Genomic DNA, 14,022 nt, shown 5'->3' on the forward strand with positions numbered 1-14,022 from the left:
GGAGATATCAGCGTTATTGTTGTGACTGCAGCCCAGTTCAACGTCAAAAAGTTCGTAATTTTTAAAGGTATAAAAAACGATGTTTGAAGTTCTGTTACGTTGGACACTCAAGAGACAACCCAATCCAACCGTCCAAGTATAATGTCTCCAAGTACACTTACTTAGACACACTGCATTACTGCGAACGCGGGAACAACAACAGCGCTTCGTGTGCATCGAATCCCAAGCCACACAATAAACAATTCTCAGGTACTTGTGGAAAACCAGTTCTGCCATCGCGGTGCATCAAGGAGTCGCCCCTAAATTACTCCCACTCTCAAAACGGCAAATCCAACTAATCTCACACTCTCGCTCACCCTCTCTCGCGCTCGCCTACTTCGTCCGGAGAGGGTCATAAGCACGCGTTCGGGCCGGATTCCGACTCAGTTCGTCAGAGCAGCTCGTACGCGTTAGGTCAGTTCAGGTCGTCGTCGTCGTCGCGGCCACACTTTAGTTTCGCAGTGCACCTCGTGGTAATCGGACCGGTTTCAACTCGCGATCGTCGTATTGTGTCTGCGCGTGTTTAGCTTGGATTTGTGGTGAAGGTGGTGAAGTGTGAGGCAAGCGGTAACTTTGCACAAGCCTCGTAGCTGATCGGAATACCAACAACAACAAAAGTACGTGGTTTGAATATGGCCGTTACGGCTGGGGGTGGGTTCCTCCGAGAATATCTTTGTGGAGTGACTCAATTGAGTTTGGAGTTGGAATTCCCCACCCGAGAAGTGTTTAGTTCTGGCAGAGATTGCTCACGAATGCCGGAAATTGCGTGATTAGCATCTCTCCGTCTGCGTTGAGATGCTGAGGGAGGTTGATGATCATGGTGATCGCGAACAATGCCCAAGTCATTGTTTGGGCCTGGTGTCTTCTTCCTCCTGGAGTTTACCGAGTCGAGTCGAGTGTTGTAACGCCGCAGATCTTCAGACCCCTCTCGGGGTGATCGCGGTACACTGAAAGAAAAGAGATGTTGAGTAACTGTTGGAATTGAATCACAACGTTCCATGACTCGCGTTCGCGTGCCCCTTCTGTCGTTTTACGTAATGCAACAGCAGCTCACGCCGAAGCAGCAAAACCAGGTGACGAACCTAGTTACGGAGAGGGGGCCACACAGTGGCCACAAAAGGTGATACGACGAGGTCCACCCTCTCCACCCTCCCCCAACTTGATCTGAAGATGGTGGATGACCTCCGAGTCCGCGTGCGCAAGCGGATTTGCGACGACGACCGGACAGGCAGGGGCTATCAAACAGAAATGACTCTACGGGGACGTCAACGCGATGACCTTCCGCGCTGAGATCAGCAATCGCTACACCGGGAAGATTTGCGAGAACTTCCCGGCTGTTTATGTTTTTGTTCACGAGCTTCAGAAACAAAAACAATGCAACATGTGAGCAGTTTGATCGCAATGAAATTTGTTATTAAATACATAAGAAATCCTTGATAATTTGATTAGTTTTAACAGCGAATCAAAAACAAAATACAGTTGACTCTCTGGCTGTCGATCTTCTCGATATCAATATTGCTCCTGCTGTCAATAAATTTTTCGTTCTTTAATTTGATACCTCCCGCTCTCGACGGTCCCCTTAATATCGACAACGACAAAATCCACTGTATTGTCATATTTTACATTCCAATGTTAACAAATTCTACAAAACTTATGTATAATATAATCTTCAAAACCAATTTCAATATTAAATGTAAATTTATCCAACTTTTCCAGGCTTATCGATTTACTGAAAAAGCCGATTTTATTTACAGTGAGTCATATATTTTTCTATACCCCTCTGAACGGAAACTTTGTTGATGTAAAATTACATAAAATTCAACTAAATTACCAACTTTTATACATAAATCGTTGCGCAGAAAGTCCTGTTAAAGATAATGTAATCCTGTCACTCGTAAAAAACGTATTCTTGAAAAAATCAAAAATTGTTCACTGAAAAAGTTAAGAATGAGGCAAAATAACTGTCCGTAAGCCTATTAAAACTACGAAATCTGATTGATTTGTGTAATTTTTTTAGTAAATGTTGTTACTGTGTCAAATACAAGTCAAATACCTTGAGCTAGTTGGTGACAATTTTGAACTTGTGATATCTATATCTAGAAACTCTTAAAAAAAAAAATAAAGTTATGAACATCTATTTTTGTAAAATTGTATTTTTAATGTTGTCTATTGAACAAGTTTCAACCATTTTTGTTTAAAAATATGGGGAATTTTATGGTGGTCAGATAGAGCACAAAAACCCACCTTTTGCCATTTGAAGCATTTAAATTCGTCCACCACAGCCCGATTACAAGTCCCTAGTAACGAGTTTAACTGACAAATCTCAGACTAGAAATTCGAAATCGGGCTGTACAACAAATAAGTTATTAAATTAAAATTAATTAAATTCAGAAATTCTGAATGAAAAAATATTTAATCAAGAAAAGCACTCCCGGTAAAAATCTTTACTACAATTTTCGGTTTTAACTTTTCGAATTTGAATTGTGTGAAAAATGAGTTTTTCTCAGTGTTATCTAATAAGCCCTCATTTTTCAACTCGAAATATCTCGAAAACTATTGGTTCGATTTTCATTATTATGTTCAAATGTTGGGCTTGATTTTTAAATTTCGAAATTATTTTTATAGAGCAGAGCAAAAATGTAACAAATTTTTAATTTCATCAATCAAAATCGAAAGAAAAATATTCAGTTGACTTTGATTTACGAAATATGGGCTTACGTACGTCCAAATTATTTTTTATAAAAAAAAAAATCACAAAAATTTTGTTTTTTTTTACATTGAAAATCTAATAAAAATTATTCATTGACATTCGATTTTCAAAAAATTAGATAATATAACGAAAAATAGCCTGATTTTGTTGTTATTTCTAGCTTTAGTTGGTTTTTTTTCAATATTTTCATAGGCTGTTGCAAATATTTTTCAATATTGTGTTACTCTGAAGATGAACAAATATTTTCCAATGTTTGAATTAAATGGAGAATTATTTTTTGTTTAATCAGAACATTCCTAAGTCTGTGTTTTCCTTTTTATAATTTTGAGTATTTTCACTTAGGCCGTTGCAAATATTTTTAATGATTGCAAATCAACTGGGCACGTATAAAATGCATTTTACAACACATTTTTCATTGAAATGTTAATACTCTGGCTTGTAATATAAATTTAATATTTTTTTTTTGCCTTTCACTAGAATTTGGCCAGAATCGAGGGACATACACTTAAAAAAAATGCAACTGCCTTACTTTTATTGTTTCTTTGTTTTTTAACCCACTAAGCAAAAAAATTCTCGTGAATATCTATTTCTCCGTGTTTCTGTGTGTCCTTTTGTTTCACGAACTACTTTATTTTCTTGTTTTATGTTTTACTTGAATAATTTTTAGTATTTTAATTTGCATTTATCTTGTTTAGTTTATGTTTGTTTCTGAAAGTATTTGGCTTATTCCAACACCTTTTTTTTCGCCTTTCAAGTGTTTTTTTTTCTAATTTTTAAGTTAGTTTTTAATTTTTTGCTTGTTTGTCACATTGCTATAGAATGATACCATTATTATTAAAAGCAGTGTTTCTCAACCTTTTCGTTCCATTCCCCCGTTGACTAATTTTCAAGATCTTCTTACCCCCCCCCCCCCCCCCTGATTTTCAATAATTTGATAAAACAAAATAAATTTCCAAACCAAGAATAAACAAATCATAAAAAAATAAAATTTCAAAAGTCTTACAGACTTTGTTACACAAATTAATTGTTTATTTTGAATAACCAATTCGTTGCACTGATAATGGTAATTTTTAGGCTTAGTGATTTTTCACGCTCGAAAATTGCAAATTTCACGGGGACCTCAATTTCAAAACACAAAATTTCACGCAAATTTCGCGGAACGTGAAAAATGTTAAAATAACTCTGAAAATCTTATGCTTAAATCACAGAAACTACTTCTTATGCTTCATTATATATTATTCTTCAATAAACTAAAAAAAAACTTCACTAAATTTGAACATGACACAAAAAAAAAATCTCCTCATTTTAAAAAAAGTTTCCACCGGTTTAAAGATGAGCTCTATATATTTTTTGAAACAAAATGTAGGGCATGCATTTTCTCATTTACTGAACTGCTTTTTTTAAGATTCGCCTACTAAAGCTAACAAGTTTTCGCTGATTTGCTTCTATCTTATCATTTCACATTTTATTAAATTTATATCAAAGCAAGATTAAACAATCTTGTTTAGCCAAAATTAGTAAAATAATATGAATTTTCTGCGACAGTTAGCCCATTCAAAATAATTTTTAAAGTTTTCATCTCACTTGACAAAAACCTAATTAAAAATCAATGGGCAAAATAAAATAATTTGTAACGAAATCGAAATTTTTAACTCACATGAGAAAACAAAAAAAAAAGAATATTTTTTAAATTTCACGAGATCATCCACCCAAATAATCAAATATTGTTAAAATTAAACAGGACCCAGAAAAAAAAATCTGAAATGTTTTTAAAAGGTGATTCAAAAGATAAAAAATATTCTTCATTTTATTTTGAATAAAACAAAGCTGGATTATTTTAATTTTTATTGAAACAATACCTTTAAAAATAAAATAGTAGCTAAATGTTTATTACAACGAATGAAAATATTACTAAATTTAGTAAGTTTCTAAAAAAACTGAAAAAACTGAACAATTCTTCAAATGGTTCATATCAATTAAAAACTGATAAATTTACTTAAATAGTCTTTATGGATCAAATATTTATAATTTTGGTTTTTAAAAACATGATTTTAAAAATGATAAATTTCACGAAGCCGTCCACGAAATCGTCAAAAATCACTAACCCTATATTAGTTATTAAACCAGGGTATTCACTCGCTTAACTTTACAGTAATTCTGAAGATTATTTTCATTTCTAATTGAGTTTGATAATTTTTTTTGTGAAATATCGTCACACAAACATAAATTTCACCGGATTTCGCGGTAAAAGACAAATTTCGCGGATTTCACGCTGTCCGCGAAATCGTGAAATTTCACTAACCCTAGTAATTTTATAATAAAGAAACATTCCAGTTTGAACGAATGCTAAAACAAGCTTTTCTTCTAACATTTGATGTTCAATACAGTATTCAGCAAAACCTTACAAAAATTCTCAATGTTCAATTCCATGAGAAGCAAATCATTGTTTTTAGATAATCTTTTTCAAAAAACCCAAAAAACATATCGTGCCCACTTTAAAAAAAAAATCGAGATTTTTTTTAAAGAAATCTTTTTCAATATTTCAAGCACCATGTTATAACATACAGAAGTAAGAAGTGATCCCTTAAAAAATAAAAAATATTTATCAATTTTGAAAAAATGCCATGATCTCAACTAAAACATGTTAAAATTAGTGAAAATATACAAACATAAATTTAAGAACCCTATCGTTGAAATTTATGTGTACACGTTTAAATAAATTCGATTCATCCTCATTCCCCAATTTCGATAAATTTGTGTTATTGTCCTGTTTCAAAAATTTAATCAATCAAACATTTTTTTTATATAATTTATTAACCTAATCTTCTAGTGTTCATAACGTTTGATAAGTTTGGTATGTTTTAAATAAATAACACGATATAAAATACTAAATCTATCGAACAGAAACGCCTTCAGAGTGATTTAACATAATCAGTGAGGCAAAAACAAATAGCGATAAAACGAACATATTTAAAGTTGAACTTGTTCCAAGTTCAGTGACTAAGCATCAAACGTCAAATTAATTTCAATCCAGCATAACTAATGTACCGATAACAGAAAGAAGCAAACAAAAAAAACCTAAACCCAAACCACACTCATGAGTGCAATGTTTGTTATAAAAATAGCACCTAACGAGCGGATGGTAGCAATTTATTTCCAGTCAGTTTGTGTTCCCCGAAAAACAGAATGCAGAAGAGCTTATAAAATAAGCAAGAAAGCAAAAAAAAAGGTAGCTAAATTTGTTGTTCTTTCCCACAGCGCTCAGCCATTCCGACAACTCATTTCCACATTAGTTGTTGGATAATGTTTTGTTATTATGGCATAGTGCCGGTTTTCGCGTACATCGGCGCGGAAAAATATTTCACTTTTCTGTGAATGGGCCGAGCCCGGGGGCTGGATTTAGTCAGGTGAAAATTAACATATGTTCGGCGGCTAAAGTGGGTAGGAAAACCGGGGCCCGGAAAGCACGAAAGCAGTCCGCCAGTGTTTCAACCTGAATAAGCCTAAAATAAGACTTTCTAGAAGACGATTAACTATAATTGGGAATGTTTGCGGGAGTTTTGATTAGAATAGTATTTTGAGCAATATTAAAATAGATAATAAATTATTTGAGGAAAAATAGAACTGCGTATAACATTGCAAAATTGTAGTTTATGCACAAGTTGCAAAATGTAGAATTTTTCAGCACAAGTTTTACATTCATCCAACGAGGCTATTCAGAGTAGGATAAGTGCTGAAATATAAGTAATGTAATAATTAAACGTAAGTGTCAAACCTCCAAAAAAAATATTGAAAAGTATTACTTTTCGATACAAGTGCTGAAATGCTGAGTTTGAAATGAATCCACGAGAGAACTAAATCTAAATCTAAACCTTGAAAGTGGAGCTGTTTCAAGTATCAGCATACGAGGGCAACGAGCACGTGTGTCAACAACGTTGTAATCAAGTAGAGCAATTTATTCAAAAAGCTGTCAGATAGTCTAACAGAATTATAATTGTAAATTTATCTCTCGACTGCTCAACATCAACTGCAGTGATTTTCTTGTACAGTCTAGACTCGATTATCTGAAGCCTCGACTTCGGATAATCGAATTATGACCAAAAAATTCAAGTTTGAGTCAAATTTGAATATTTGATTGCTTTTTAAATTAAAGAATGCATTTGTCCAATGTGGTTATCACTGCCATTTTGGCCGCCATCTTGGATTTAAAAATTCTAAATCATTTTAGTGTAGTCTAGGGGTCATGCTTAAGCTAGGCAATCAATAATTAGGCAACGAAAAAAACATTTATTTTCGTAAATCGATTATCTGAAAGTGCGATTATTCGAAGTGAAATTTTTCCGAGACTTTCGGATAATTGAGTCTGGACTGTATAATCCGACCTGCAGTCTGTTGAGACAACTATACGCTTAATGACTCATCTTTCGACACATCCATAAATGCGGTGTTTGATATGATGAGTGTTCTTTAAATTCCGGCTCAACCTACGCAACTTTGGTGTTGTTTGTTTGTACTTTGCTCGAGCTGATGTTTTTTACGGCGTCGCGACGACGTCGCTTTTTATTGCCACATACGGTTGACGGATGCCAGCAGTAGTGGTTGAATGATCCGGATTGAACAAAACGACCCCGGAACCTTCTTCAACTGTTACTGAACCATAAATTGGTCACCATAATCGCCATGGGCACGTCAATCGATCAGAGGTTCGCGTAATTTGTGCGATATTATATAGTTGAAGAACCGGTCACCTCGCGTTGCATTATTCATCATGGCCGGCCTGTCATTACGGGGGATAATCGCGCGGGAAACTCCAGTTCTGGCAGCACTGCTCGGACTAAGTGGTCAACTTAACCGCCCACATGTAGCAATCATGTTTGTTAAACAATAATGCCTCAAACACTGCATGAAAGCCGCAGAAATCGATTATTGTTTGCGGTAGGTTGGAATGCACAATGCAACAACGGTGGGAGGGTCACGTTCCCGCGGGTGACCACGACGGTGAGACGACAACGACCAAGGTGACTGGAAAACCCCCAGACGCGCGATGACAATTTACAATTACAATTAGCAGTGCGCGGCGTACACCTCGCATAGCTTGAGACTAGACTGCGCTGGATAAGCCGCAGTTGTTTCTATTAGTTGCGGTAGTTGCGCTGATTATTCTGCCGTTGTACAGCGCAATGACGTATGTCTGCTGGTTTTCCTAAGTTCCATACGTCATATCGCCGTAGAACGGCAGAGTAGTAAAAATGTAACGGTAATTTGGGTATAGTTAGAGTTTAGCACGTACAACTTTTAAGAACAACTTAGCTAGGAGGTGATTCATCGGAACAGAACTTGAACGAAGGTAATCAATCTGGCTATTGGGGTTTTACGTCCAGGTTGTTTGTGCATTGTTCTGTACTTAATAGCGGGAAGTTTGATGTGATGCAATCCTTACTGCTAGAAGTTTTTCTTATGCCACTCTTTCGAAAAACGTATTTTTTTTAATTTAAAAGCGAGAAAATATATTTTTTATGTTAAGGGAATTAAGCGGTACGAAATCAAATGATCTTTTTTTGTATTCACATTTTGTAATACTTTTTGCTTACAAATGTTGAAAATTGAGCTGTCTGTAAAACGTAAAATGTTGGATGAAAAAATCTATAATAATGCATTCTTTTTGATTTGATTTGATGTGATAACCAACAGGGCCACAAGGATGACCTATGTAGCGTTTGCCTAGAATTACAGTCGCTCAGACTCAAAGGGAGCATCTTCTTCTTGTTTATTTATATTTTGGCGGTAACATAACCTAAGTATAAACCTAAGTAAAGCCAACTGGATTTCAATAAGGTTTTATCAAAGTTTTAAGAGAGTCTTGAAAAGCAGATGGCAATGCCATACCAATCGGTTTCATTGCATGCTTCTTTAAAACCAAGGATGTTGTAGCTGTCAAGTGCCATTAGGCATGCAAAAGAGCATTTAACGCAGCCAAATAGCAATCAACCATCTTGGCAGAAAAAAAAATAGCATAAATTTTATTAAAATTTGATGAAACCACACAATTATGATGAATTTCTGACATCGTTAGCATAACCATAAAGGTTTGAAAATAATTTGAACATTTTTCTTTTTGCAAAAAAATGCTAATAAAAAAAATCATTAAAAACTGTGATTGCAAAAGTAATATAATTTAATAAGGCAGATTTTTTAACAAAACCAATAACTGGTTTGGGGATATGACCTCCTTAAAAAAAATAATCTTGAGATAAATTAGTTTTTGAAATCAGTCTTAGTTTTTTCAACCTACGGTATTTCAATCTGTTTTTTTTTTTTTCATTTTTAGGATTTTACAATACACATTTTTTGTCAATTCAAATCAAGCCTAACATTTGAAAAAGTCAGAAAAATTGCTAAATGTCCCCATTATGGGCCTATTAAGCTGATTACCTGATTATGTTGCTTTTCTTAATACCAAAGCCCGTACATATACATTTTTTCATAAAGTTACCCCACAAAGCTATATATCAGCCTGAAAAACTAAAACGTGTTTTGCCCCTAATTTGGGATTATTGCTTCTTAGATCCTGCCAACGAAATTTGAAGATATTACGTTAAAACATAGAATTTGGAAACTAATTTTATCTTTTTTTTAATTTAATTTTTTTAAGAAGAAAAAAAAGTTTTTTGTTTTCCAATTCATACTCATCATCGTTGAAACATTGAGTCACTTTGAAAACATTTTAAGTAATTTAAGGACGCCGCATTTTTTTTAAATATCTTAAAAGAAAAATCAAACTTTGTATGAGAATAGACGAGCATCAACTTAAAACTATTTGAAATGCATTTTTCTGTTGTAATCCAGGTTTTTAAGCGAAGATGGCGTTCGAATTGTGAACGCCCGAATTGTCAAAATCGCGCAGTAGCACCAACATTAGAAAAAAAGTATGGCTGTCATGCCATGGCACACTTTTTTCGTAATGTTGGTACCACTGCGTGATTTTGACATTTCGGGCGTTCACCATTCGAACGCCATCTTCGCTTAAAAATCTGGATAGTCTTTTAAGCATGATTTGAACAGTTTATTTTATTTTTTGGAAAATTTCAATAATAAGATATTGCAATAAAATTTTAATTGCCATCGCTGGCAATTTAAATTTTATTTGTTTTTTTTTATTTTTTTATTTTTTTACAACTTTCCCTCCTTTCGTCATCAGTCAGGGCCGAGCCAATGCTCGAAAAGGATCGGTCGCTTACAAAATTTGCTAAAATTTTACAGAGCTCGGGGTCAGTTATCATCACTGACCAAATCGTTGAATGTTCACTGAAAGCGCCGGTCATGGATGCGACCGTCGTCCGTTGATACACACGAAGTTGACACGCGAGAATGCCGAGCCCAACATTCAAACAGTCGAGCGACACGACACATGATCTTTCTCTCTCTCTCTCTCTCTCTCTCTCTCTCTCTCTTTCTTTTTCTCTCTCTCTCTCTCTCTCTCTTTTCCTACCTCTTCTTGCTTGTGTGAGTGAGTGTGGTATCAGCGAATGCAGTCATGAAGAAAACGATCGAAATTTCGATAGAATTCACTGTAACTGAAAATCACACTCAAATTTAAAGGCACGAGCCTTTCCCATAATTTCACTGTCGGCCAGTGGGTATTTGATTGGACACTTAGAAAATTAATATTTTCAATTGCATATTTTTTTAAGTGATGATTTTTACAAACTAACTTAATTTTCTTCTTTCCACAGATGAAGTTCTTCGCGTCCATCGTGGCGCTGCTGCTGTCCGCGGCCGTCGCCGCCAACGGCCAGTGCCTGGCCGAGGACGACAACGTGCAGCACAGCAAGGCGGACAACCCGCTGGCCCGAACCCGGCTCTACAAGGGCGAGTCCATCTTCACGCTGAAGCTGCTGGAGGCCATCAACGCGGCCACGCCGTCGGAGAATGTGTTCTTCTCGCCGTACAGCCTGTACCACGTGCTGCTGCTGATGTACTTTGGCGCCAAGTCCGACACCGAGCAGACGCTGAGGAAGGGCTTGGAGTTGCACTGGACCGAGGACAAACCGGTGGTGTGGCAGGCTTACAATGTGGGGAAGAAGGCGCTGGCGATGCGGTTCGGGCAGAACAAGGCGGACGAGATCCAGTTTGTGTCCGTTGATAAGCTGTTCTTCGGCAAGCAGATCCCGGTCGAGGAGTGCATGGAGGACAAGTTCTTCGAGGAGATTGAAAAGCTGGACTTTGAGAAGGATCCGGAATCGCAGCGGCTGTACATTAACAACTGGGTGGAGAACACGACGCACGGGGAGATTACGGACCTGCTGATTCCGGGCTCGATCACGAAGAACACCAAGCTGGCGATCGCCAATGCTGCCTACTTCAAGGTGAGTTTGAATAACTTTGATTGAGTTACAGTAGCTTATTGAAACGATTCTTCGTAGGGAACCTGGCAGAGCAAATTCAAGCCCGAGGAGACCAAGAAAGAGATCTTTTACGTTTCGAACGAGCGCCAGGAATTTGTCGACATGATGCACGTCGAGGGAACCTTCAACCACGGTGAGTAATCTACAATCATCAACTGTATTGTCAAATATCTAACCGGTTCGTCTCTCCACCAGCCGCCAACGAGAAGCTCGGCTGCCACATCTTGGAGCTGCCCTACACCGGTCAGGACGAAGCGTCCCGCGTTTCGATGTTCGTGTTCCTACCCCCCACCGAATCCAACGCACTGGACAAACTCCTAGCCCGCCTGACCTCGTCGCCAGACATCCTCTCCGAGGTCGTCAACGAGGGCATCTCCCGTCGTGTCGACGTCAAGCTGCCCAAGTTCAGCATCGAAAAGACCGTCGACATGAAGACCGTCCTCGGCCGACTGGGCATGGGCAAGCTGTTCGAAAATTCGGCCGACTTCTCCGGCTTCTCGAAGAAAACCCAGATCGGCTTCGACGAGGTGCTGCAAAAGTCCAAGATCACCGTCAACGAGGAGGGCGCGACGGCGGCGTCCGCGACGGTCGCGTTCAGCTTCCGGTCGTCGCGACCCGCCGATCCGGCCATGTTCCACTGCAACCATCCGTTCATCTTCGTCATCTACGACTACGCTACGCAGGCCGTGCTGTTCAACGGAGTGTACCGTCAGCCGGAGTGATTTTTTTCGTTTCTTTTGCCTGTGCTAGCTTGTAAGAGTGCTTGATCTGTTTTTTTAAATGTCGAAAACTCCCTACTTAAAACAAACTGAACCAAATCCAGATCTATTTATTGATTGATTGATTGTAAGGGTGAAGAGGCATTTCAGAAGCGATCTAGAATTAATTGTGATTTTTAAGTTTCCCTAAGACACGAACAAATAAAATTTTAACGAGACTAAAACCAACGTCAACTTGTTATTTCTTTTCCGATCATCTTTCCTAATCCATAGTTATTTGGGTTATTCCTTCCCAAGTGACCACGCGTCCGACATCGACCTTCACCATATCTGCTCATATTTTTCAAATTTTCAAATGCATTTTCCTAAGACAAAACTAGCAAAGCGTAGTTGTTACTCCGTTATTGACCAGGACCTCCAAAAATTACTCCATGGACCACAGACGGAAAGTAGGAACCAATCATCACCACTTCGCGACTCTCAAAGGCCCCTATCATGCTGATCAATCACGGCGACGTGCCTTCCGATCAACGATGACAAAGGAAAAATTTGTCATTGCTAGCTAGCGAGAAAACGGACCGTCGCAAAAAAACACGATCGATCCTGCGAAGCAACCGCGTTGCCCCGCTGCCCAAAATCGACTCCACGAACAGCGACTGATGAAAATCAATTTCAGTTAGCACAATGACCACCAAACGCGGATCACAAATAAAACAAAAGAAACACAAATACTTATCTTTGCGTCCTCGCTGCCCGCACAGAACTCGTTTTTTTGGGGCATGAATTCAATTAGGAACATTTACTTATTTTCGCTGCGAACTTTTAAAAATTATTTCTGCAAATTTCAAGACCTACTGTGCTCTAACGCAATATATGGTAGAAAATGGAAGGATTAGAAAAACATTTGCTAAGCAAAATAGGAATTTCCAACTTAAAAACGTGATTTCTCAAGAACTATTCAATTTACCCTGAGGTTTTAATTGAGTTTTATGTAATCGAGTGATAAATAACTCAATAGGAAGTGAGCAAGCAAGTTTCTATCAAAAGTTTTGCAAAACTTTTTGCTTAAATAGTGAAAATCAGCAAATTGGATGGAGTTAGGAGCGCGTGCTTAACTTGTTTCCCCTATTTCCGACTTTTATGTCTTGTAGAATGTTGTTGTGCTTTCCAATTTTATTTTTGATCCACGTTTGGTGGTCATTGTGCTAATTGAAATTGATTTTCATCAGTCGCTGTTCGTGGAGTCGATTGTGAGCAGCGGCGCCACGCGGTCGCTTCGCAGGATCGATCGTGTTTTTTTTGCGCACGCAGAAAAATGTTTTGTAGAATCAGCCTGTACGAGGTTTGAATCAACAAAATTTTTGTTGAATATAATCAACAAAAAATTGCGTTGAAACAAACCTTGATTTTCTCAATTCCACAAAAGTTTTTTTTTGTTTTGAAAAATCAGCTTTGACGTTTAGTGTTGATTCAACAAAGATCATGATTTTGAAATCAACAAAATGGTTTTGTTGATTCAAATATGCCCTATTTTTCTGCGTGCGTTTTCTCGCTAGCTAGCAATGACATTATCAGTCTTTCCTTTGTCATCGTTGATCGGAAGGCACGTCGCCTGTTCAGTTCGTCGAAGTAATTGTGTTACAAATAACATATGACATGCGTTCATGAGACATCCTAAGTTTGTTCCTTTTTATTTATTTTTTTTCCAAATTTGCTAAAATCAACATTGTATTCCAGTTTAGGTATTAACTAATCAAGCTATCCGATTTATTGAGTCAACCGTCTTTTATGCAGTATTTTTTTATAAGCACGCGTTATTTATTGTAAAATCTTACTGATAAGTCCTTCCCATAGCACTACTGCTCGGTTGGCACACGTTCGATTAAAAATCATTTTAAATAATTAACATTGTAGCCGGTGTTGCTCATACCCATCTTACTAATCCCTTAAAACTCACGTGATATTTTGCCGTAGACGCAGCCGATTTAGCAGAATCTTACCACTGGTCGTGGCCGGCGCCGTGATTGATCAGAATAATAGGGGCCTTTGAGAGTCGCGAAGTGGTGAGCAACTTTGTCAAAGACACCAACATTTTATCTCGCAATCTACGCCTTCTACGACCAAATTCAGAGAAAGCATCTGAGCAAAC

At 37.4% G+C, this 14,022-nt stretch overlaps 1 protein-coding gene across 1 annotated transcript; it reads left to right on the forward strand.

Moving 5' to 3' along the window:
- The first annotated feature begins 427 nt into the window (after window positions 1-427).
- Window positions 428-12,101, forward strand: LOC120413681 (serine protease inhibitor 88Ea-like). The gene is made up of 4 exons (XM_039574608.1): window positions 428-656; window positions 10,483-11,115; window positions 11,173-11,287; window positions 11,350-12,101. Exons 2-4 carry the CDS (start codon window positions 10,483-10,485, stop codon window positions 11,874-11,876), a joined length of 1,275 nt encoding a protein of 424 aa, XP_039430542.1. The 5' UTR covers window positions 428-656; the 3' UTR covers window positions 11,877-12,101.
- Window positions 12,102-14,022: the final 1,921 nt, after the last annotated feature.

The sequence above is a fragment of the Culex pipiens genome, chromosome 3 (assembly GCF_016801865.2).
Source record: "Culex pipiens pallens isolate TS chromosome 3, TS_CPP_V2, whole genome shotgun sequence".
NCBI lineage: Eukaryota > Metazoa > Arthropoda > Insecta > Diptera > Culicidae > Culex > Culex pipiens.